The sequence below is a fragment of the Sebastes umbrosus genome, chromosome 2 (genome assembly GCF_015220745.1).
Source record: "Sebastes umbrosus isolate fSebUmb1 chromosome 2, fSebUmb1.pri, whole genome shotgun sequence".
Taxonomy (NCBI): Eukaryota; Metazoa; Chordata; class Actinopteri; order Perciformes; family Sebastidae; genus Sebastes; species Sebastes umbrosus.
This window is the reverse complement of record NC_051270.1, coordinates 30,529,009-30,553,378: the sequence shown is the minus strand read 5'-3', so window position 1 is coordinate 30,553,378 and position 24,370 is coordinate 30,529,009. Positions and strand designations below refer to the sequence as shown.

The 24,370-nt window shown below is 43.1% G+C and overlaps 2 protein-coding genes across 2 annotated transcripts; one reads left to right on the top strand and one right to left on the bottom strand.

Annotated features, from left to right (window-relative positions):
• The first annotated feature begins 328 nt into the window (after positions 1 to 328).
• On the top strand, positions 329 to 4,412 carry LOC119478727 (histidine decarboxylase-like). The gene is made up of 12 exons (XM_037753653.1): positions 329 to 356; positions 501 to 673; positions 760 to 873; positions 985 to 1,107; positions 1,199 to 1,336; positions 1,422 to 1,565; positions 2,362 to 2,428; positions 2,544 to 2,706; positions 2,826 to 2,916; positions 3,008 to 3,106; positions 3,275 to 3,376; positions 3,633 to 4,412. Exons 1-12 carry the CDS (start codon positions 329 to 331, stop codon positions 4,410 to 4,412), a joined length of 2,022 nt encoding a protein of 673 aa, XP_037609581.1.
• Positions 4,413 to 4,988: 576 nt separating this feature from the next.
• On the bottom strand, positions 4,989 to 9,058 carry LOC119480727 (very long-chain acyl-CoA synthetase-like). Its single transcript, XM_037757259.1, has 10 exons — positions 8,479 to 9,058; positions 7,779 to 7,988; positions 7,507 to 7,665; positions 7,195 to 7,319; positions 6,804 to 6,998; positions 6,535 to 6,625; positions 6,237 to 6,435; positions 6,013 to 6,110; positions 5,625 to 5,755; positions 4,989 to 5,540 (listed from the first exon to the last, which is right to left on the bottom strand). Exons 1-10 carry the CDS (start codon positions 8,957 to 8,959, stop codon positions 5,367 to 5,369), a joined length of 1,863 nt encoding a protein of 620 aa, XP_037613187.1. The 5' UTR covers positions 8,960 to 9,058; the 3' UTR covers positions 4,989 to 5,366.
• Between the last annotated feature and the right edge of the window lie 15,312 nt (positions 9,059 to 24,370).

Genomic DNA, 24,370 nt, shown 5'->3' with positions numbered 1-24,370 from the left:
ATTCAGTATTCACATGCATTTTTTGTAATGCATTTTCCTGTATTGTCCTATTATGCTACATACAGTATTGTGTCACTGAGATGTGAATAAATTAATAATTACATCCAGAGGGTAAATATTCAGTGCAAATGTTTGTTTTGAATCCAATGATGGAAAGAATGTGTGAAGGACATTTGTTCGGTGGTTCAAATGCGTCACCAGTTTAGGGCGTGTTCTTTACAACAGGGTCTATATAATTTTTTTGATCTCTCCTACAGAATACACAAAGCATCACTGCAGCCACCTGTTCTACACATCAAATTAACCCAAAGAGCTCTCATCTGAGACAATGCAGGCTGAGGAATACAATCGCAGAGGTAATGATAGTTTACATTTTACTATATTGACTAATTTTGTCTGTTATATTTCACTGAAAATAATGATTAGTAAACAATAGACAAAGGTGCATTATGAATTTCAATAGGAATATCATTCCAGCTTGTCTGTTTACTGCTAACTAGGAAAGGAGCTGGTGGACTACATCACACAGTACCTGGGCTCCATTAGGGAGAGGAGGGTGATTCCAGATGTAAAGCCAGGTTACATGAAGGAGCTTATCCCTGACACTGCACCCACGGAGCCGGAGGACTGGGAGAGTATCTTCAACGACATCGAGAAAGTCATCATGCCAGGAGTAAGTTCCTAATGTCATCCATTATCATATCAGTATTTTAAAACTATGGCAAGGAAGCAAATATTTTCTCATCTTTTTTTCCGCAGGTGGTTCACTGGCAGAGCCCTCACATGCATGCCTACTATCCCAGTCTGACCTCATGGCCCTCTATGCTCGGGGACATGCTGGCCGACGCCATCAACTGTGTTGGATTCACCTGGGTAAGGGGACAACCTACATATTTTTTCTTCCACTAAAAAAAGCAACAAAAAAAACATCAATAAAGTAATATCATCCTAATAATTGATATTGTCCGTGCTGGTTTTGATCAGGCCTCCAGCCCAGCATGTACAGAATTGGAAATGAATGTGATGGACTGGTTGTGTAAAGCCCTGGGGCTCCCCTCCTTCTTCTTACATCACCATCCTGACAGCAGAGGTGGAGGCATACTGCAGGTTTGCAACAACCTTGATCTGTTTATTTTAAAACCTTTAGCGCAATAGTCTCTTTATTATCCTTTTTTTCCCCACCTGACTCTCCCGTCAGAGTACAGTCAGTGAGAGTACACTGGTTGCTCTGCTGGCTGCCAGGAAAGACAAAATGTTGCAGCTGCGGCCTGAGCTCGACCAGGACGTGGACGACTCGGTCCTAAATTCAAGACTGGTGGCCTACGCTTCAGATCAGGTCAGTGACACCACGTCTTCTACAATAACTTATTAATACAAATAGAAAAATAAACTGAGAATTTGATTTGCAATTGCATTTATAGGCTCATTCCTCGGTTGAGAAGGCAGGTCTGATCTCTCTGGTGAAGATCAGGTTTCTGCCCACTGATGAGCAGCTGTCTCTGAGAGGAGACACTTTGAAACAAGCCATACAAGAAGACAGGAGGAGAGGACTTGTCCCTTTCATGGTAACACTGACGTTCTTTATTTTTCATTGTTTTCATTGTTTTTTATTTTATGCTTGTTTTTTGTATGTGGGGTTGGTATGTTTGTGAGTCTGTCTATAGATGTTACCTTTTTGTTTGTGATGAAAATAAAAATAAAAACACTGAAGGATGGTGGGTATAATCATGGTGGTGTTTAGGTGGAGAATTTACAAATCATACCAGTGTTTTAGCTGACATCACGTACTGTACAGCAGTGTTGTATAGTACTCGGAATTGGTCTTGGTCTCGAGATCGGTGTTAAGACCACATTTCTACTTGCTCTTATCTCGGTCTCAGACAAGAGGACTCAAGACCACAACTGCGGGGATATCACTAAATTGCCTGTGCATTGTCTGATTTATTTGTTAACATCATTACTGTGATTGCTCATAGAAAACAAAGGAAAATTTCCTCACATAAAATTCACCTATGCAATGCTGTTTAATTATTTTAAGACATTGTTCATGGTGCATGATACATACAGTATATATACAGTATTTATGATAATAAGAGGTGAATGAAGAGGAATCTTCATTTACTTTCTATGGGTACTTTTATTTAAACGATCTGAATACTTCTTCTACCACTGTAAATAGCTTGACATGAAATAGAAACAATGCCACCTAGAAGGTAATATTAGAATTTAATTGTACAATACCGTACAATTTGTAGGGCTAATGAACATGAACAAACATTGGAACATTTTTTTTTTTAAATAAATATATAACAAAATACTGACATTACATCTTATATGTAATTTTGTTTCTCTCCTGTTCAGCTTTGTGCAACTTTGGGGACTACAGGAGTGTGTGCCTTTGACAATCTGTCTGAACTGGGACCAGTTTGTACGTTTTCAAATTTACTCCTAATAATGTCTGTTTAAACACTGTATGTAAAGTCAAAACATTGTGTTGAGATGTTGAATTACAGTACTTGTATTTAAATCTTTTTCTTTTCCAGGTGCAGAGGAAGGACTGTGGCTCCATGTTGATGCTGCGTACGCTGGCTCAGCCTACTTCTGTCCTGAGCTCCGCTGGTCCTTGGAGGGCATTGATTTGGCCGACTCTTTTGTCTTCAATCCCTCCAAGTGGATGATGGTCCATTTTGACTGCACAGCTTTCTGGTGAGTGAGAACACTAAAACCATATCTTACCTACATAGAAATAAACATTATCTATGAAAGTAGGTCTGAAATTAAGGACTCTTGTTGGTTGGTAATATGGTATAACTTTGTTTTCTCAGGGTAAAAGATAAATATAAGCTCCAACAGACGTTCACTGTTGATCCTGTTTACCTCAGACATGAAAACTCTAAGGCAGCCACGGACTTTATGGTATCATACTATCATGACTTCACCTAATTAAAGATTCAATTATCATAGTGAATCATTTCATGCAATGACGCTGCTTTTTTCTGTTGTTCAGCATTGGCAAATTCCCCTCAGCCGACGTTTCCGTTCTCTCAAACTCTGGTTTGTTATGCGCTCCTTTGGACTGAAAAACCTCCAGGCTCATATCAGACATGTAAGTGGCACTCAGTTCTCTTCATGTAAATTGTTTTAGGAATAAATATAATATAATCAGATAAGGGACTTAGAAGTGTATTTACTGTATGAATTCTATGAAAATCCACAGAATTGATTTGTTTTTAAGTTTCAGGATTCACATGTATATTTATTCTGTCTTTTCTAGGGGGTTGAGATGGCAAAGCTCTTGGAGTCTCTCATAAAGAGTGACCCACATTTCGAGGTTCCTGCTGAGAGGCACCTTGGCCTGGTTGTGTTCTGTCTGAAAGTATGTGGCACAAAACTGTACTATGTAGTAAACTTTATCTTTCACTGACTAATCATTGTTGAGATGCACAACCTGCCCAGTCACACCTCATTCAAAGGAGAGTTACTGAATTACTAGTTTTATCAAGAAGGTGAACGGTTGAGCAATAAAAAAAGCTGAAACTTTGACGTGATGTCGCTGAAAAGGCTTCAGTTCAGTTTGGAAGCTTTGAGTATTTTGACCCTGCAACGTTTATGAATATGTTTTGTTATTGTAGGGAGGAAATGCTTTGACCCAGGAGCTGCTGAGGAGACTGACCCAGTCGGGTACCATGTACCTCATCCCTGCAGACATTCACACCAAGCGCATCATCCGATTCACGGTGACCTCGCAGTTCACTACCGCAGAGGACATCCTTAAGGACTGGAGCATCATCTCCAAAATGGCTTCCACTCTTCTGGCTGAGACACAGGCTCTGAATGATGCAGACACACCAAAATCAGGGAAAGATGAGGTGATAGAAGAAAACCAAGACGCCGACTCAGACAGCAGGTCTGAGGAGAGAGAGGATGCTGCCTCCACGCTGGACAAGGCTCAAGTGGAGCTGTGGATTGACAAGGCTTGGAATCCATCTAGGAGACAGATGCGCTCTCTTAGCTGCAGCAGCGAGCCACTGCCTTGCATCAGGCCGCTGTTTGGCTACGACTTTGAAACAAGGCCTAGTCTTAAAGATTCTGCAGGCGCCCTCCCCAACACGCCATCAACGGCAGGATCCGGTCCTATGTGTAAGATTACAGAGACGCCTTCAAATCTTCTGGGTAAAAAGGACCTCAAAAAGCTGACAAAGTTCTACAGCGTGCCCAGTTTCTGCAACCAGTGGGTGCAGTGTGGCCGCCACCAGCTGTGCTGCCCTGTGAAGATTTCACAGGCAACTCAGAAACACTTGTCCTCCACCTGTAGAAGAATGAACTGTCTGTGCTCTTCTCCTGTAGCCAACACAGCTCCTTCTCCTTCTCCACTGGAAACTGACACCGAACTGGCACCAAAGCTCCTGTAATGATCCTGAACGCAGTGCACACCGAGGTTATAATAGTGCTGTTGGTTTGATTCGATTTTAGTTTTGACTCTTCAGTTTCATTTTAGTTACGTTTTAGTTCAGAGTGTGTTTGCTAGTTTTAGTTTAGTTTCAGCTTTTAGTTTTTATATATTTAGTTTTACAATAGTTTTAGGTTGTTTTTGTTAGGACTGGGTATAATGTCTCAGAAATAAGTAGCTACATATAATATACATGGTTGGAGAACTGTGTAGGAATGGCCATAATGTTTAATGTTTAATCTTCACACTACTTTAGTGTCTGATGTGAAGCAATAGCGCCATCTCCTGGAAGGTCAAGTCTGTTCCATTTCTGTGGTTCAATGTCACGAGAAGTGACAGAAATTCATGCCGTCTCCTTTTTTTTTTTTTTTTTCGTGTCGTGATATATTAGAGCTAAAAAGACTGAAACTCAAATTAATTTAAGTTCATTTTTATTAGTTTTCATCCAGGCAATATAGGTTCGGTTTAGTTTTTCTTAAAGGATATAGTTTTTTGTTAGTTTCAGTTTACTTACAATATTTTTCATTGCTTATTTTCATTTTAGTTTTAGTTTACTATAATAACTCTGGTGTACAGTAGTTCATACACACACAAATTATGATAATTAAGCAATTTACTACTGTTCCAGCTGTGTTGGAAAATTGATCACTATCTTACCGGGTCAATGATTTGGGATTGCTTTGCTCATTTACAGCTGTGTTTTTAAAATATTTTCATTAAAAAGTGTTTCAAACAAAATGATATTTGAAGTATTTCAGTACACAATATTCCCCACAAGTAGCTCATGAAATGTGCTGTACATAAACGCTCAATGTGCAGGTCATTAATCATTATTTGGCATCCTGTATCACTTAAAACTTAAAAATCAAATGTTCCATTTTGAAATTGACAATCCAATAATAAACACTGAACTCATTCAGAGCCTGATTCTTCCCTCTGCGATGGAGTTGTATATCTCCTGAGTCATGGGTACGTAGCCCTTGGTGTCCTCCAGGAAGAACAAAGTGTCCCTGATGATGGCAGGGTTGTAGCCCTCCTCTGCCAGCTTCACCTTCATTTGCTTAAACGTCCCAGTTACTACCAGTGCGTCCTGCCAGAGAAAGATAAGTGGTTATATCAAATTCCAGATTTTTTTTTTTTTTACGTGTTATCTTATTCAGCAACACTTGTTTACCTGTATGCGAATGAAGCGTGGTCTTGCGTAGCTGGGGAGGAAGTTTTTGACGTGCTGATATGCAGCTTTGCCGTCAAAGTCCATGTCCTCTTTGAGCATCAGTGCTGCCATTCCAATTCTTCCCTCGTGTCCTAATCAGTCAAGGTCAAAGTAAAAAGAGGACTTATTTCAGGACGTGAGTATGAAGAGATCTTTATGTGTTTCATCCCGAGCATGATTCATGGTTACAATGGTTAATGATTAATGGGCATGTGAGAGGTTATCTAGGTCCAAGAGGTCTTATCAAACCTTTAAAAACCTCAAACAAACTCAAACAGATGAAAGGATTTTACTAAATGAGTATGTCATGTATAATCTTAAATCAGTGCTAACAATGTAATATTATTACCTGGCACCTTCACACCATAGACATTAGCCTCCTCAACGCAGTCCACCGTGACCAAATGATCGGCCACCTCTGTGGTTGCCACATTTTCTCCTTTCCACCTGTATTGAATGACAAAACAAAGATAGCCATGCTTTAATTTAGCGTAGGGGGGCAGTTTGTTATTATTTACATACAAACATAGTCAGACAAAACCCTGTTTTCTTTGCTTCTTTGTTTGCACTCACCTGAAAGTGTCTCCGATGCGGTCTTGAAAGTAGATAAATCCCTCGTTGTCTATCTTTAGGAGGTCGCCACTGTTAAAGTAGAGGTCTCCCTTCACAAACACATCTCTCACCTTCTTCTTCTCTGTCTGCTGATTGTTCTTGGCGTAGCCGCTGAAAGGTGTTCTTTTTCCGATCTTTGCCACAAACAGACCGGTCTCTCCTGCGGGTGAAAGCAACAAGCAAAGGATACTGTATGTATTAGTAAGCGCGAGAAGGTCAAGAGAGAGCTACAGTGTATTATTGGAGGAGATTGGCTCACCTCTGGGGACTTCAATACAAAATCCTCTGGCGTCTTTGACTGGCTCCTCTTTCTCTGTGTCGTACCTTATTAGGGCATATGGATATCCCATCTGAAACACAGTTTAAGAATAATAACTAATGGTTAGTCATATAAATAATTTTGTTTTGCACATTTAAATTCATGCAGCATCTGCATATAAACTATTTGATGATGCAATTAGCACATGTTAAATGTTACCCTACAACAAAAAAGCCTTCTGGAACTTCTTTGCATAAGGGACCTCTTACTTTGTGGAGAAAATGCTCTTTGCCAATAGCTCCAACTTTGCCAGTGTAGTTGACAAAGCCAACATTTCCTTCTGTTGCTCCATAGCATTCACAGACACAAATGTCCCCAAATCGCTGCAGGAAATCAGCCCAGACGTCGGCCCTCATGCCGTTCCCAATAGCCAGTCGGACTTTATGATCTCTGTCATTGTCTCTCTAGAGGAGAGTGAAGGAGAGGTGAGACCAGTATAATAAACATCACATGTGTTTACAACAAGCAGAGTGTCTGACAGCTGCAGGCTTTAGCTGCCCATGCAAATGTCATTAAAACTATAATGAATTTATCAATATATTGTTGTATTGTAATAGTGTTATAACCATATTATGTGATATTATACATACTGAGGTTTACCTTTGGTGTGTTGCAGAGGTAGCGCATAATTTCTCCGAGGTACTGAATAACAGTCACATTGTACTTTCTACAGTCATTCCAGAAATTGGAGGCAGAGAATTTACGTCTTAAAGCAATGGTAATGCCTGGAAATGAAGAGGCATAGATTTCAGCAACGGATAATCTCACACCGAGAGCTGTAAACTTTTAGGACTTTGAAATACAAATAGTGGAAATCAGAGCCCTACTGTTACTTGAGGTCATTTACCTGTTAGTTTAACCTTTCGTAAACTCATCAGAGTTGCTTTGCAGTTTTATGATGCCATGAATTACCTTTTTCTATGGCTCCACAAAGCCCCATCAGAAAGGCAGAACTGTGGTAAAGAGGCAGGTACACGTAGATGACATCGTCTGAGCGTACGGTAGCCACAGCCTGGAGAAAAGATGCCATCCATATCCTCTCATGGTTGATTAGTGCTGCCTTGGGAAGCCCTAAAAGAAAACATTAGAAGCAGATGTAGCATATCTTTATTGTCCTCAAGGCCTGCACTATAAAAACACAAACGCAGATTAGAAGTGAAGGTCAGACGAGCCCCTCCGATTACCTGTGGTTCCTGAGGTGTAGATGTACAGCGCAGGACTCTTAAAGTTAACGTTGGCCCTCAGCTGAGGTGACAGAGGCTGGTCTGAGGCCTGCTGAATTTTATCAGAGAGGCTTTCAATGCCCTCCACATCACAGTCCTCGCCGAGGATGAAGACACGGACGCCCTGCTGGGTCAAAGTGGGCAACACCTCCTCTACAGCCCCTCGCAAGTCTGAGAGAGAAAGGCAAAAGAGAGCAAGTGAAGGCTTCATGGAGGTCAATGCAGTGACAGTAAACATGGGAAAACAATCAAAACATATGTGGAGAACCATGAGAAACATTAAGACCAAGCCCAGGCCAATACATCTGCCGATATCAGCTTATTGCAGATATATCGGTATGTATATGTCAGCTGACAAGAAACTGCATTACAGAAATGCCAAACTAGGTTTTAGGTAATTTAAGAAACAGTCTCCATTACATAGTTTGTCCACCAGAGAGAACTGATAAATTGATTTTTTAACTGTAGATGTCTTTTTTTTTTTTTATCTTGGTCACACTTTTTGTAAATATAAGGGTTGTATATCAAGATTGTTTGTTCATGTTAAAAGAAATTTCAGCCTAAAAAATCCAGTATCTTTCAGGCTATACTTCAAACGCCATGCAGAGAACATATTCACGACAGGATACAATGCTAATTCAGTCTTATTTTCCCTGCTCACCAGCACCAGCGACCAGGACCTTGGCGTCACAGCAGGAGAAGCAGTGCAGCAAAGATTTGGATCTGATGTTGTAGTTCAGAAAAGAAGCGCTGCATCCCAGCTTGGTCAGTGCGAGCCAGAGCCACACAAACTGAGGCTCGTTGCCCAGGAAGAGGGCCACTGTGTCCCCCTCCTTCAGGTGGGCATGTGTGGACAGAGCTCTGGCCACTCTGTTGCTTTCTTTGTCGGCTTGGCTGTAAGTGTAGGAGCTTTCCTCGAAAAGTATGAACTTCTTATGTGGCTGCCTCGCCACTTGGTCCAGAAAACGATCCAAAATACTGTAAAAGGGTTTCTGCTTCTTGAATTTACTCAGGCTCAAACCAATTTGAATTGCAGTAATCGTGTAACCTAAATCTTTAAAAAAATAAGGGTTTCTCAAGTAAAGCAATAACGGCAAAATTGCCAAACCTGTAAGAGCGGTATATAGAATATATGCAATCATTATAAATCAGAAGAAAAGTCGGTCCTGCTGCAATAAGAGTCCTGAAAGGTTCAAGTTTCAACAGCACAGAACAGCCTCAGACCTATATACCTCAGTTTACGCCTCTTGAACTTTGACCAAATACCTCCTCTGGGGGAGTAACAAAAGAGTTCATGGGTGGAAATAATTTCTCCAGCTCCTGACAATAGAAATGAAATTCTGTGAATGGCTAATTTTTTATGCTTTTACTGCTCGTCCTTTCTTGCAATCCTATCTTATATTTGTATTATCACCATTGTTGTCAGAACAAGCTTCCCTGCAGGGGATTTGTTCAATAAGAATTATGATTTCATTTTGGATCAATGACTAGTTTGTGAACAACATGAAGCCTGATAAAACATCTGTTCTGTGAGTTTTTGTTGACACACACATCAGTTAATTATCAACATTGTTCACTCCAAATAACACAAGGTTTATTTAAAACTGCATTTTGTGTCAAACATCAGTATGACCTACAGCCTGAAACCATTTATTCCTGACACTGTTCAACCAAGGCAGTAAAAACAAGCTTATTGACCTTTAGACAGTTATCAAATCATATTTTTCTATCTAAAGCAGCAGACGGATCATAAAAGAATAAAAAACACCTTTTCATGATGGTTGAGACAGTGAATATTACTGGAGGTGAAGGGGATTTTAGCCATGTTAATTCTGCACATGTGACCGTCCATATTCTTATGTGTATAAAATAGCGCTCAGAATAATGCTCATGGTTTTGGAACAAGATGTTCAACAATCATATATGGGTGTAACTTTTGAGTGTCCACAATAATATGTTCAATGTTTTTGTTAATGTAATGTAGTTTTCTGTCAAACTAATGGTTTTTGAGTATGCTTTTTCAGCAGCTATTTGGTATGGGTGTGAGGCTTGGTTAAAAATGTCCTCAAAGTCTGTTGAAACTCTCTGCATGTCTGGAGTGGAATCCCTACCTGGGGTAAGGACTCCCTTCAGTGCACGCTTTAGTGAGAGAAAAGTGTTACACCACTCACACACACGGTTTGGTGTAGAAGAGAGAGTTCAACTTTTATTAATTCACCGGCAGAACTGGCAAAACCAAACTAGCTGTCGAGCAGCACCGGGCACACGCACTTCACCGAACAAGGGCTCCGTCTAACAACAGAAACTTCTTCTTCTTCGCTGGTAGTCATTTACGACAGAGAGTTTCACCCTGTCCCCTGCTGGCGGGTGTAATTATACATATTTAAACAAAAGACTGAATATCACAGCATATTACTGAATGACATATTAAATAAATGTAACTAGGAATAGATATATAAAAAATGATATATCTCTCAGGTGCTACAATCCTCCCCTGCCAAATGAATGTTGTCCTCAACATTAGCATTCAATTTCAGTGCAACTCTGACTATAGGATGTAATACCAATACAACTACGTCATTAAGACAACACTTTACATTTAACATGTCATATAATGGCAATGGCTTTCACTGAAAGTTAGCAAGACGTAAATGTTCTTCAGTGCATTTGAACAGATTTTACCTTTAGTGTACATTACTATTGTATACCATGTGATCTCATCACACTCTGCTCTTAAATAACACCACAGTGTTTAAACTTAAGAATAGTCTTAACTCTGAGCAGTTGTAATATACAGTACTAAATTGATACTTTGAAACAAAAACATTTCTGTCACTTCGCTATACACTTCACATCATACACACATATACCAAAAACATTCCATATGCATTACTTAAATATGCCATATCTTAATCCAAACTATATAGTTTATGACTAAACTTCTTTTCCGTTGCATATCCCATATGAGTAACGTTTTGAAAATATAAGCAATTTACTAAATGCATCTTTTTTTTCTCTTTTTGTTTAAACCAGGTAAGTGTAAACAACAATTAAATCACAGTAAATAACTTCACATTACTTTCAGACTCTTTTCTTCTGTATACTTTGTTTATCTCAGTCCTCCTTGTCCCATGACATCCATACTGGACAGTAACTACTCAGTTCACAAACAGTCCATGTTACTGTATCTGTTCTTCCAGAATAATCTGCAACAGTCCATAATGAACCCATTAGCAGTCTTTCAGTAATATCCTGCGGGAACAAGAGCAGGATAAACCAGTTGTGTTCCAAACATCTGTGGAGGTAGCCAGGGCACACTGTATTGTCCATATACTGGTACCAGTGCATTTACATACAGCGGGTTAGTGTGAAGCCCCACCACACGACGAGTAGGCTGACCTAATGATTCATAGGTCAATGTCTCTTTCGGTCGTCTTTCCCTCTGTGACCTGCGTGGCTGTGTGTCAGAAGGCTCTGACTCCTGTTCGCTGGGCAGGTCTTCAGACTGAACAGTTTCTGCGACCTCTTGAGTGTCATGTCCAGCTGTGACATCTCTGGTAAAGTCATTGTCCACAAGCATTTGCACTGGAGCATCCATTCTGAACTCCTCCGCTTCAGTGTCAAGTTCAGGCTGAGGTACTGTTTCAGGAGTAATGGGAGGTGCAACATTTTGCTCTGCAGGCTGATGGTGATGGTGCCTCAGTCTATGAGCCCAGTAATATTCCTCCTCATCTGAACTCTCTGAGTCCTCTGATGTCTCATTTGGTGTATTCTCTTTGTGTCGCTTTCTTTGTTGAGTATGAGGATTTTGTCCTCTCACAGTGCTTTGAGCTGGTTCCTGAAGTGGCAAAGCATTACATGGCATTAACATGTTGCGATGGAGGATTCTGCCTCTCCCTGTGCCACGTTCAGATTTTACCTCATAGACTGGGCTGTCTTTCCCCTTTTGAGAGACCACAATGTGTATTTGATCCTCCCAATATGAGCGCAGTTTTCCTGGTCCGCCACGCTCTGACATATTTCTCACAAGGACCCTGTCTCCTGGAGAAAGCACTGAACTTTGTCTCTTTTGGTCATAATACGTTTTTCCTCTTGCTGTAGTCTTTTGGATGGTTTTTGATGCAATGTCATATGCTTCTTTCATCTGCTGCTGCCATTTTTGAGCATATTCCTAGTGTGAATTACATCCTTCCTCATCATTTATTCCAAAGATCAAGTCAATAGGCAAACGGGGATTTCTGCCAAAAAGCAAGTAGAAAGGAGAATATCCAGTTGCTTCACTGGTTGTGCAGTTTTAAGCATGTACGACTTAACTCACATAGTCACTCCAATTCCCCTTTTTCTCCTCATCCAAGGTCCGCAGCATTGACAACAAGGTGCGATTAAGTCTTTCAGCTGGGTTCCCTTGTGGATGATAGGGAGTTGTTTTTGAGTTGGTCATGCCAGAGTATTTTTGCAGGCGTCTGAATAGGTGGTTCTCAAAATTCTTTGCCTTGATCGTGATGTATTTTAGCAGGGAAACCGAATTTGAGGGAAAAATCATTGAAGATCTTTTCTGCTGCTGTTTTGCCTGATTTGTTACGGGTTGGGTAGGCTTGTGCAAACTTAGTGAAGTTGTCAATAATCACTAAAATATACTCATACCCTGCCCTGCTTTTTTCAAGGTGAACATAGTCTATAGAAACCATTTCGAACGGTGCTGTTGCAGGTACATGACACATAGGGGCTCTGCTATGCACGGCAGGTTTTTTCTGGATGTTGCACTTACAAACTTGGGTTATAAAAAACTCAGTCTTTTGTTGACAGAATGAACAGAGGAGTCAGTGTGTTGGCATGTTTCCCATTGTGGCCAAAAGCAATGGTAGAGACGAGTATCAGCCGTTCACTTTAGGTGACATTCAAGCACTGAGTGAGCTCCTCCCAGGAATTCAAGAGGGAGGGGGAGTGTGGCTCACGAGCCTGTACAACAAGACCCGAGGGAAGACTTTAGCTATGGGTGATCTCAGGGCTATTTTGGGTTTCTCGGTTTCGGACTGGGCACTGAAAGAATTAGAAGCAGCGGCCGGAACAGTCCAGGTGTCAGATAGAAGCCCCCTTAACCCCTACGCTACCTCCTACGGTAATGCTATTAGACAAAAGTATCCCATACCAGCGGGCAAGCTCCACAGCTTGGTGTTTAAGATTAAGAACGGGGAGAGTGGACGCACGTTCATAGAAAGAGCAAAGACAGAGTGGGCAGGGGCTACGGGGGTGAACCCAGATAAAGAAACACAGCAGTCTCTGTTCAGAATAGCTCTGTTAAAACATGCTCCGGAAGGAGTTAAGAGAAAGATGCAAGAGAATCCAGATATGGCAGGGGCAAAATCATCAAGATGGGAAACACATTTCTGCCATCATCAGGATGCAGAAACCAAGGAGGAGGAAGAGGAAAATGAGTCATTAAAAGAGATGGTAGCTCAGTTGACTAAATTACAGTTGGCAGATGCACGGACTCGTGCAACAGATAAGAAAAAGGGAGGGAAAGAGAAAGATACCCAGATGGCTCAAATTGTAACACCAGCTCCAGCCCCGCCACAGAATCCTTATCCACTGCAGGGCCCGCCACAGGCTATATATCAACCCCAGTATCATGTTCCTTACCAAGCTGCCCCATATCAGCAGCCCCCTTATCATGAAGGCCGGAATAGAGGCAGAGGGAGAGGAGGAGGAAGCAGGGGGAGGGGGTATGCCCAACCAAGAGGAGGCAGTTGTTACATCTGCGGAAGCCCGGATCACTGGGCACGTGACTGTCTTCAGAAACAACAACAGCAGATGAGAGGGCCTCCACAGTAGTCATATCAGCCAACAATACAGACTCCACCAAACCAACAGCTAGCTCCAATGCAGGCATACAGCGGGTACTCTGCGCAGGGACCTCCACCTGGTCCATATACACCAGGAATGTTCCCATAGGGGTGCCCGACGGAGATGGAGGGACAGGGGCTGGCAGAGCCCTGTCTCCAGTTGACAGTGAACGGAAAACGAAGATGGTTCATGGTGGATACGGGAGCACGTTACTCCACCTTAGCTGAACCTATGTGTTCCCTTTCCTCTCACTATGTTTCCGTTTTGGGATTTTCCGGCACTGAACAAAGACTGCCTTTTACTGTTCCCCTTCCTGTCCGGCTTAGGTGATGGAGCACCCCTTTTTGTATGCACCTGATTGTCCACGTGATCTCCTGGGAAGAGATGTTTTGGCAGCACTGGGGGCTTCTGTACATTGTTCACCAGAAGCTGTGATAGTGAGTTTCCCCGGAGGAGAAGAAATGGTGTGCTCCTCGCCCTCCAGTGCTGATCGCATGTGCATGTTGAGTCCTGATACCTCACCTGATGCCCCACCACCCTGTGCGGACATATATTGGGCCCTGCTAGCCGACAGAAACCCTCTGATTGACTTTTACAACATGTGGCAACCATGGATTAGGGCTCTACACCCTTACCTCCCTGTTCCCGATCCTCCCCACTGCACTCTGAATTATGACAGAAATAATGATCTTACGTATCAAGATGAGTTCCAACAGAACCTGTTAGATACAACCTGGGGGATAGGAGTAAGAGATGTTTATATAGCACCAGCAGGAGTAGCAGCCGCAGTAAAAACTAACCCCAGCACAAGAACAATGGTATCGCATGTCAGAAGAAGCTGTTCCCCATGTGTCCCTAGCCATAGCTCCAAAACATCAGGCAGCAGAACTTACGGCTGTAGTTTGTGCTCTGCGGTTAGCGGAAGGGAAGGCAGTGAATATTTTCACAGACTCTGCGTATGTGTGCAATGCAATTCACAGAGATATGTCTGGCTGGGTGCAAGTGGGTTTTAAGACTAGTCAGAATAAACCTATGGCTCATGAGGAGTTGATGAAAGAGTTGTTGGAAGCAATCCAGTTACCACAGAGGGTAGCTGTGATCAAAGTGAAAGGACACAGTCAGGGCACTGACTTAGAAAGTATAGGAAACGAAGCAGCGGATGCAGCTGCTAAAAAGGCGGCAGGGTATTTACCTACTATGATGGTCATGACCACAACAGATCTCGGTTCTGAGATAACTGATTTCTCCATTATACAAGCTCAGGAATCTGCCACAGCAGCAGAACGAACCATCTGGGAAGATAAGGGAGCTATAGAACAGTTTGATGGTATATGGTATAACGGAGATCAAATAGTTATGCCCCCCTGTTGGATGTCCTCAATACTGACTCAGACTCATGGACTTGACCATAAAAGCCACAAACAGATGTTACGAGATCTCTGCCACTGGTGGATTCCCCGGAAACATGCTACTATAACTGACTTCTTGACTAAGTGTGACGTATGTAGTACATGTAACATCAGACCTACCATCACTCCTAGGGCAGGAAAACATCCTTCTCCCACTGCCCCGGGACAGGAAATCTTTATGGATTTTACAGATATGGGAGTAAGGGCTGGGGGGAAAAGATTCCTCCTAGTAATTGTGGACGCATTTTCACGTTGGGTTGAGGCCTACCCTACGGGAAAAGAGGACGCAAAATCAGTCATTAAATGTCTGGTGAATGAGTACATTCCGAAACATGGGTTTCCTAAATTGATCAGGTCAGATAATGGTTCACATTTCAAAAATAAAGATCTGCAATCTGTTGAAAAGGCTCTGGGACTAAAACACAAATTTGGCACTGTGTACCGCCCACAATCGCAGGGAAAAGTTGAACGGGCTAATCAGACCATCAAGCTAAAGCTGCTAAAAATCGTTTGCACAACTAAGCTTCCTTGGACTGAAGCCCTGCCCATTGCACTGATAGGCATCAGAGCCTCGGTCAATCGGTCAACAGGACTCACACCATTTGAACTTACGTGTGGCCGACCTTTCCCAGGGCCGTCCCAAAACCCCTCTCCCCTTCCTGACCTCGGTTACAGACCATACTATTTGAAGGTTAATGCTCTTGTGTCAGCTCTCTCCTATACAGGTGACAAACCTGTCACTCCTGTCACAGAGGACGTTCCAGGACCTGACCCCGGACCCCCGGAACACCTTTGGTTGAAGGTGTTAAAGAGGAAGTGGTCGGAGCCACGTTGGACAGGCCCACACAAGGTTCTGGCCAGAACTGCAACAGCTGTGCAGCTCGCAGGAAAAGGACTCAACTGGTGGCACCTAACACAGTGCTCCAGCAGCAGGACAGGACCTGAAGCAGAGGAGGCAGCCCCACAAGGAGCCCAGGCTACGTGAAAAGAGGGTCACGTATAATTTTTTATTTTTCATATACTGTATAAACTGTGACTGTGATGAGATACACATAAGGGAAAGAAGGTTACAAGGTCTTGCCTGTATTTACAGTTAAATCAGGCTAACATGGTTGTTTAGGTGGACTCATCTAGGTGGTTTTTGAAAAACATTATATATCACATTGTATTAAAACTTGTTGCTTAGAATAAATGCTAAAATAGATAAAAAGAGGAACCAGGGGTGGGGAGAATCCACCAGAGAGAAATTTCACTTCCTTTCCCAAACCAGTATAAAATAGGATCACCCGGATAAAAGTTTTTCAGTTGCGCGCAGGAAAACAAACTAGAAGCATCATGCAGTACGGCAAACTGCTAGTAGCGTTTGCTGTAGCATTTGTGTTTACCTCTCTTGTCCTCGTTCTTCTGTACAAACTTTCTTCATGTGATTTGTCATGTATTTTAAATGTTTTAGGGAATGTGAGAGAAAATACCATGACCCTTGTGTAGAGTTTGTGTACTCAGATAAATCTGAATAACCTGGGAAAGCACAGACTGTACTAGTTTAGATACATTACTTATCATCCTCGCCTCTGCACTCTGCTAAAACTGGCTAATCACAAGTAACTCTTTAACAATAGACAATGCTTTCACTCAGAAGCAGGGTGGAAGGAGTGGGCTACAAGGGGGGGGAAGGCTAAACCAAGATTATAAAGAATGATGTAGTGAGGTAGCTTCCCTAATGAATATAAACTAGCTGACCAAATAGCTGCAGGTTTTGAAAACATACCTATAATAAGTGCTCTGATCCCTATCACTCCTAACAAAAATGTTGACCGCATTAACTACATCCACTATAATGTTCTCCGTTTGACTAATCTAACCCGTGATGCAATTGCCGGACTAGCTGAACAAATGGCTCCTACGTCACTGATGGTGATCCAAAATAGAATGGCATTAGATATGCTGCTGGCAGAGAAAGGCGGTGTATGCTCAATGTTCCAAGACTCATGTTGTATTTTCATCCCTAACAATACAGCGCCGGACGGGACTGTAACTAAGGCGCTAGAGGGGCTCCGGACGCTGTCTGAATCCATGCACGATGACTCAGGTATCAACAGCCCCATTAACGACTGGTTAGACCGTACCTTTGGGAAATGGAAGTCCATGGTGGTATCTCTATTCTCCTCAATCCTTGCTGTGTGTGCATGCTTAGTATTATGCGGTTGTTGTTGTATTCCATGTATTCGCCACCTCACTGAGCGTGTGATCATTTCTGCTGTGCAACGAAAGCATCCGGATGCACCTCCTTCTTATCAGATGGCCATGTTCCAAGCGGAGAGACAGGGTCTCCTGGAAATGGTGGGGGATAGTGAAGATGTTGATCCTGAAGAGGTTGTGTGATGATGCTTATAATTAATACATCTGTACGTAACATTATCTATGCTTATAATAAATATATCTGTATGTAACATTATCTGTAGGTGAACTTAGTTAAGTTCAAAAGAGGGTCTGTTGGATTTATTATGTACAAAAGTGGGGGCTCTGACTCCTGTTCGCTGGGCAGGTCTTCAGACTGAACAGTTTCTGCGACCTCTTGAGTGTCATGTCCAGCTGTGACATCTCTGGTAAAGTCATTGTCCACAAGCATTTGCACTTGAGCATCCATTCTGAACTCCTCCGCTTCAGTGTCAAGTTCAGGCTGAGGTACTGTTTCAGGAGTAATGGGAGGTGCAACATTTTGCTCTGCAGGCTGATGGTGATGGTGCCTCAGTCTATGAGCCCAGTAATATTCCTCCTCATCTGAACTCTCTGAGTCCTCTGATGTCTCATTTGGTGTATTCTCTTTGTGTCGCTTTCTTTGTTGAGTATGAGGATTTTGTCCTCTCACAGTGCTTTGAGCTGGTTCCTGAAGTGGCAAAGCATTACATGGCATTAACATGTTGCGATGGAGGATTCTGCCTCTCCCTGTGCCACGTTCAGATTTTACCTCATAGACTGGGCTGTCTTTCCCCTTTTGAGAGACCACAATGTGTATTTGATCCTCCCAATATGAGCGCAGTTTTCCTGGTCCGCCACGCTCTGACATATTTCTCACAAGGACCCTGTCTCCTGGAGAAAGCACTGAACTTTGTCTCTTTTGGTCATAATACGTTTTTCCTCTTGCTGTAGTCTTTTGGATGGTTTTTGATGCAATGTCATATGCTTCTTTCATCTGCTGCTGCCATTTTTGAGCATATTCCTAGTGTGAATTACATCCTTCCTCATCATTTATTCCAAAGATCAAGTCAATAGGCAAACGGGGATTTCTGCCAAAAAGCAAGTAGAAAGGAGAATATCCAGTTGCTTCACTGGTTGTGCAGTTTTAAGCATGTACGACTTAACTCACATAGTCACTCCAATTCCCCTTTTTCTCCTCATCCAAGGTCCGCAGCATTGACAACAAGGTGCGATTAAGTCTTTCAGCTGGGTTCCCTTGTGGATGATAGGGAGTTGTTTTTGAGTTGGTCATGCCAGAGTATTTTTGCAGGCGTCTGAATAGGTGGTTCTCAAATTCTTTGCCTTGATCGTGATGTATTTTAGCAGGGAAACCGAATTTGAGGGAAAAATCATTGAAGATCTTTTCTGCTGCTGTTTTGCCTGATTTGTTACGGGTTGGGTAGGCTTGTGCAAACTTAGTGAAGTTGTCAATAATCACTAAAATATACTCATACCCTGCCCTGCTTTTTTCAAGGTGAACATAGTCTATAGAAACCATTTCGAACGGTGCTGTTGCAGGTACATGACACATAGGGGCTCTGCTATGCACGGCAGGTTTTTTCTGGATGTTGCACTTACAAACTTGGGTTATAAAAAACTCAGTCTTTTGTTGGATTTATTATGTACAAAAGTGCTTACTATGATCTACAATAACCTGACTGTCGGATTTGTTATGAATAGAGTGAATTGTGGGGAAAGAGAGGAGAGGGAGGTGCTGTTCTTCTTTTTCAAGGCCAAAGGGAGGAAGGAGTCAGAAGGAGATAACAGAAGAAGAAGACATGCAGCAGAAACATCACGTGCCATAAGCTCATGAATATTAATATTGTGTAAACCATGAATAGGCTGGATCAGGGATAGCTCGGGGTTCAGACTTCACGAACTGACCCATGCACTGTATGTTGTCAGGGACATGTTGATTGGATCCAGATATCTGTAAACTCTTTTATTTTTACTTATGCAACATTAATTGTTCGGAATAAATTGTATTATTATGCTTTAACCCGTCTGTTTGGAAAATCTCTTTGTCACACAAGATTAACCAGCACGTAACTGGGCCTTGACCTCTCGGAGGTAGAAGGCCAGTTCCTTCACTTTTTGCATCCCGGGCCAATAAAACCTCTGCCTGGCAAGGTGTAAGACACGTTCTACCCCCAAGTGTCCCATTTCACAGTGAAGGTACTTGTACACAAGCTCTTTGTATTTTTCTGGAAGCACAATTTGATTACAGGTCGCCGTTTTGCGCTTCAGCAGACCCTCTTGAGAAACATACAGTCTTTTCCATTCACGTAGCAGTTGCTTAGTTTTTGCTGCTTCCATATGCATGATCCTCTTGTCTGGTTTTTCCCCAGACCTTTTCGACTGGAGTACATGGGATATGACAGGATCTTGCAGCTGTGCCTGTAGTAACTCTTGCTGTGTTACTTTTATGTCTGGCTGATTATCTGCAGCTAACTCCTGAACATGTGGGCTGCATGTAATGGCTGAAACCCAGTCCACTTCGTGTTGTTTCTGTGTTGCATTGAATATTACACTTAAAACTTCAGGGGAGCACTGCTCTGTGCACTCGCTCATATAAGAGTCCATACTCACAGGTGTGCGGGACAGGAAATCTGCATCTGTATTTGTTTTTCCTGGACGGTACTTCAGTGTTATGTTGAAGTCGGCAAGCTCACACACCCAGCGATGTCCGGTCGCATTCAGTTTAGCTGTGCTCAAAACATAAGTAACAGGGTTGTTATCACTGTATACTGTTACTGAGGGGGCATAAAACAAATAATCCCTAAACCTGTCTGTAACAGCCCACTTGAGCGCTAAAAACTCAAGTTTCCCTGAATGTAAGTGGTAGTTTTTTTCTGCTGGTGTCAATGTTCGTGAGCCGTACCCAATAACTCTGAGTTTGCCTTCCTGCCTCTGGTACAAGACTCCTCCCAGTCCTTGTTCTGAAGCATCAACATGGAGAATGAAGGGATCTTCAAACCTTGGATAAGCTATTACAGGTGGGTTAGTCAGGACATCAACTAGATAGTTCAAGGCTTTCTGGTGAGTGTCACTCCACACTATTTTCTGATGTGGGGGGAGCTGTCCTGCCCCTGCTGACCGAAAGGTGGGCTTTGACTTAGGACTTGGGGTTACATCTGTTGAGAGTAGTTCATACAGGCATTTTGCATGACGAGAGAAATCCTGCACATAGCTTCTATAGTACCCCAGGAAACCCAGAAGTTTGCGCAACTCTTTAATGTTTGTAGGGGGTTTTGTCTTAAGCGCTTGCACAGCTGCGATTTCTTTACTGTCCATCTTGTAGCCTTCAGCTGAAATCACTCTTCCAACATAGCGTACCTCATTTTTGAATAGGTCACATTTGTCTGGCCTCAGCTTAATTCCCCAAGCTTGCTGTTGTTTGAGGACAGACCTCACATCCTCAACATGCTGTGTGAATGTTTTACTGTAAACCAAGACATCATCCAAGTATGGAATACATATTTTGTCTCTGAGACCTTCCAGGCTCTCTTCCATACTGCGCTGGAAAGCTGAAGGTGTGTTTGTGAGGCCAAATGGAATCCTGTTCCATTCGTACAGCCCCCATGGGGTTGAGAAGGCTGTGAATTTCTTTGAGTCCTCACTGACACTCCCTTGATGATAAGCTTTGCCTTGGTCCAGCACGCTGAACCAAGCATTTCCACCAAGGCCATCAAGTATCTCCTGTATGCGTGGTATGGGGTGCCTGTCCGGGATTGTCTTTTTGTTAAGACTCCTGTAGTCAATACAAAGCCTTAGGCTCCCATCATTTTTTCACACGCAGACCACTGAAGCAGCATATGGGGAGGTGGATTTGCGGATGAAGCCTTTGCTTAACAAGTCCTGGATGTGGTTCTTTACCTCCTCATACAATGGGCGAGGTATGGCATTATATGTTCTGGCTACTGGGATCTCATCAGTTAGCTTAATGTCCATTTTTAAGTTTTTAATGTAACCTACATCATCTTTGTGTCTGGCAAATGCTCCTGATTCCTCCCTGAGCATTTGTTTGACCACCGCTTGTTGTTCACTGGTCAAGTGGTCTACCTTGACAGGTGGATCCAGCAGTTTGTCCTGGGGATCACCTTGAGATGATTCTGTGGTGGAGCATGGTGGAGCCTGAGAATTTTCAACAACTACAGAATTAACCTGGTGTTCTTCTGAGTACACTGCGTAACAGTCTGTTATTCTCTGCATGCTTCCTATCACAGCTTTACTTGGCATTGTGATGTCATGTTGCGTGGTATTTCTCACATAAATGTTCACTTTACGTGAGGAACAGGAAACATTTATCAGTTGACAGGTGATTTTGAGGCCTTCATCCAACGACAAGTTCTCCTCAGGTTCAAAGAGCATTTCAGTTTTCACTTTGAGATTGGTTTTGACAGGACAGGTAATACACTTTATTTCCCCCCTTGGAACTACAACAGATGTGCGTCCTGTGAGGACAGGGTAAGTAACATTCTCATTTGTAGCTCCCTGAATGAGGTTAAGCAATGTTTCTGCCTTTACTGACCCTAGTCTGAGTGAATTTCTGAGCAAAGCTACTCTTTCACTAGACTGAACCTGGTCCTCTCTGTTTATCAACATCTCCTCAATGGCATTAAATCCTATTATGGGCCTCTGCACTATGTCCCTGCTCACTAGTACTGGAACTAGTATCTCATCAGATCTTGCTGCTTTAGCTTTAGGATCACACAGACTGAAACTAACTGGGACCCATCCCTGAAAGGGGATTTCTGTGCCATTTGCAGCCCTTAAGTCCAGCAGTTCATCATCACTTAGCAGGTCACTGATGGGACGGATTCTTGCATCAGGTAAGTTTTGTGACTTCCATGTCTCACTCATGATGGACACTTGTGCTCCTGTGTCCCACAGGGCTTGAGTTTTGACACTGTTCATTCTGCACCAGACAAGACACTTTTTGCCTACCAGTTGTGCTACTTGCTTGCGTTTTGAACAAGGGTTGTGTGAGTGAGAGGGTTGGTCTCCTTTAAGTTTCACATTTGACTTTAAAGGTGCTGATGGGTGAGGAGAGGGCAGTTTTTTTCTTTTCCCCTTCACTGCGCACAGGGTTACAGGCTCTGTTTGAGGGTTCCGCTTTGGGTGATTTTGGGACTTTAATTCCGAGGTCATGGCACGTCCCTCCATCACAACCTCTGGTAGTTTCCCGACGGCTTCTGTCTTTCCCCTACTCTGCACCCTCTTGCCCAATGTGTCACTGCCGCACTTAAAACAATGATTGCAGTCCTTTTTGTCCTGCTGACATGCTACACATTGTCTCCTTGGCCTCTTAAAAGCATCAGCTGGAGCTTTGGTTTGGCCATCATCAACAGTATTTCTTCCCCGCTGGACGGTTTGCACAAGGGATGCTACTTGACATGTGAGCTCCCTTATTGCTGTGTTGCTCTCCTCCACCTTTGTAAATAGGGGGTTCTCTTTAATCGGTTTGTTAGCTTTAGCTGAGACTGGGGTTGTCAAAGTGTCATTTTCATCCTCACTCCTCTCTACTGTGCTCAGACTTGCTTTATGAGTGGCTTTATTTGTAGCTTTAATCTTTTGGGCTCTCTCATTTTCATAAAACTGGGCGGTCTGCATTTTTTGAAGGAGCAGCTCATCACTACTGTTCCCATCCTGCAGATAAATCCTCATTTCTGCTCTTATGTTATCATTTGACAAGCCTGTCATGATGGACTGAGAACATTGGCTATGAACTAGCTCTTTGTTATATTTCAGGCCAGACTGGGAACGTTCAGATGCAAACAGGATCTTTTGCTGCAGGTCAAGTACTCGGACCAGAAAATCAAGTGCAGTTTCACCAGGTCCCTGTACAGCTTTTGTCAGTTGTTGGTACAGTACTGTTGCATCCTTTTCTGCATAGTGTGTTCCTAATATTTGTCTGAGAGTGGCTAAGGTGAGATCCATTTTCCCCTCTAAATAGCTCCTCAGTTTCAAGCCAGGATTCACAGCACGTATGACAACCTCCATAATTTCCTCTTCTGGAAAGCCCTTCCTTAGACCTCTTTCAATCTGGTGTTCAAGGCTGCTAAAGCTCAAAGTGTCTCTTGATGTTGACTCACCAACATGTCCGTTTATCCTGAAGTCCTTTCTGAATCCATTGGAAGCCAGAAAGCTGTTGCTGATGGAGTCTCTGTCTCTGCTTTGCGTCCCCTCGTCCCGCGCTGTCTCTCGGGCGACCCGCTGCTTCGGCGCCGGTATGAGCGGTGCGCGGTCTCCCTGCCGGCGTCCCGATGCAGGCTGTGCGGAGCGAGCCGCCTCCTCCTCCTCCTCCTCCTCCTCCTCCTCGTCGGCCGCAGGTGAAGAGAAGAGTAGCGCCGCTCCCGCGACGTCGGTCTCCGCCGGGGCCTCTGGCAGAGCTTCCAGTACATCATTCAGTTCCAAAAGCACAGACATGCCTTCATCTTCCCTCTCCAGAAAGTCCTCACGTTCACAAAACTCCACAATGTGCTTCACCATTGCACGGCGGGTTTTGTTCTTAATGTCCTCAGAGTCTTTGCCAGCAATGTTGCAGTACTCACAAACTCTGTGCAGTTCTTTCACAGTCAGTCCAAACAATCTAGTTTCTATTTCTGACAGAAACTCTTCTCGGTGCTCCGACATCTTGTTTAAAGCGCTTTTGACTCGTCAACACTTGGAAAACAATAAAACGAGACGGTTCAACTGTTCTCTGTAGCTAACGTTAGCTCACTTAGTTGACCTGCTGCTCTCACACGTGTCCAACGTCACCGTGTTCTTCCAGAGTTAACAAGTCCTTCGCCGTGAAATAATATCCATACTCATCTCGGTAGGACCTCCAAAGTGTTACACCACTCACACACACGGTTTGGTGTAGAAGAGAGAGTTCAACTTTTATTAATTCACCGGCAGAACTGGCAAAACCAAACTAGCTGTCGAGCAGCACCGGGCACACGCACTTCACCGAACAAGGGCTCCGTCTAACAACAGAAACTTCTTCTTCTTCGCTGGTAGTCATTTACGACAGAGAGTTTCACCCTGCCCCCTGCTGGCGGGTATAATTATACATAT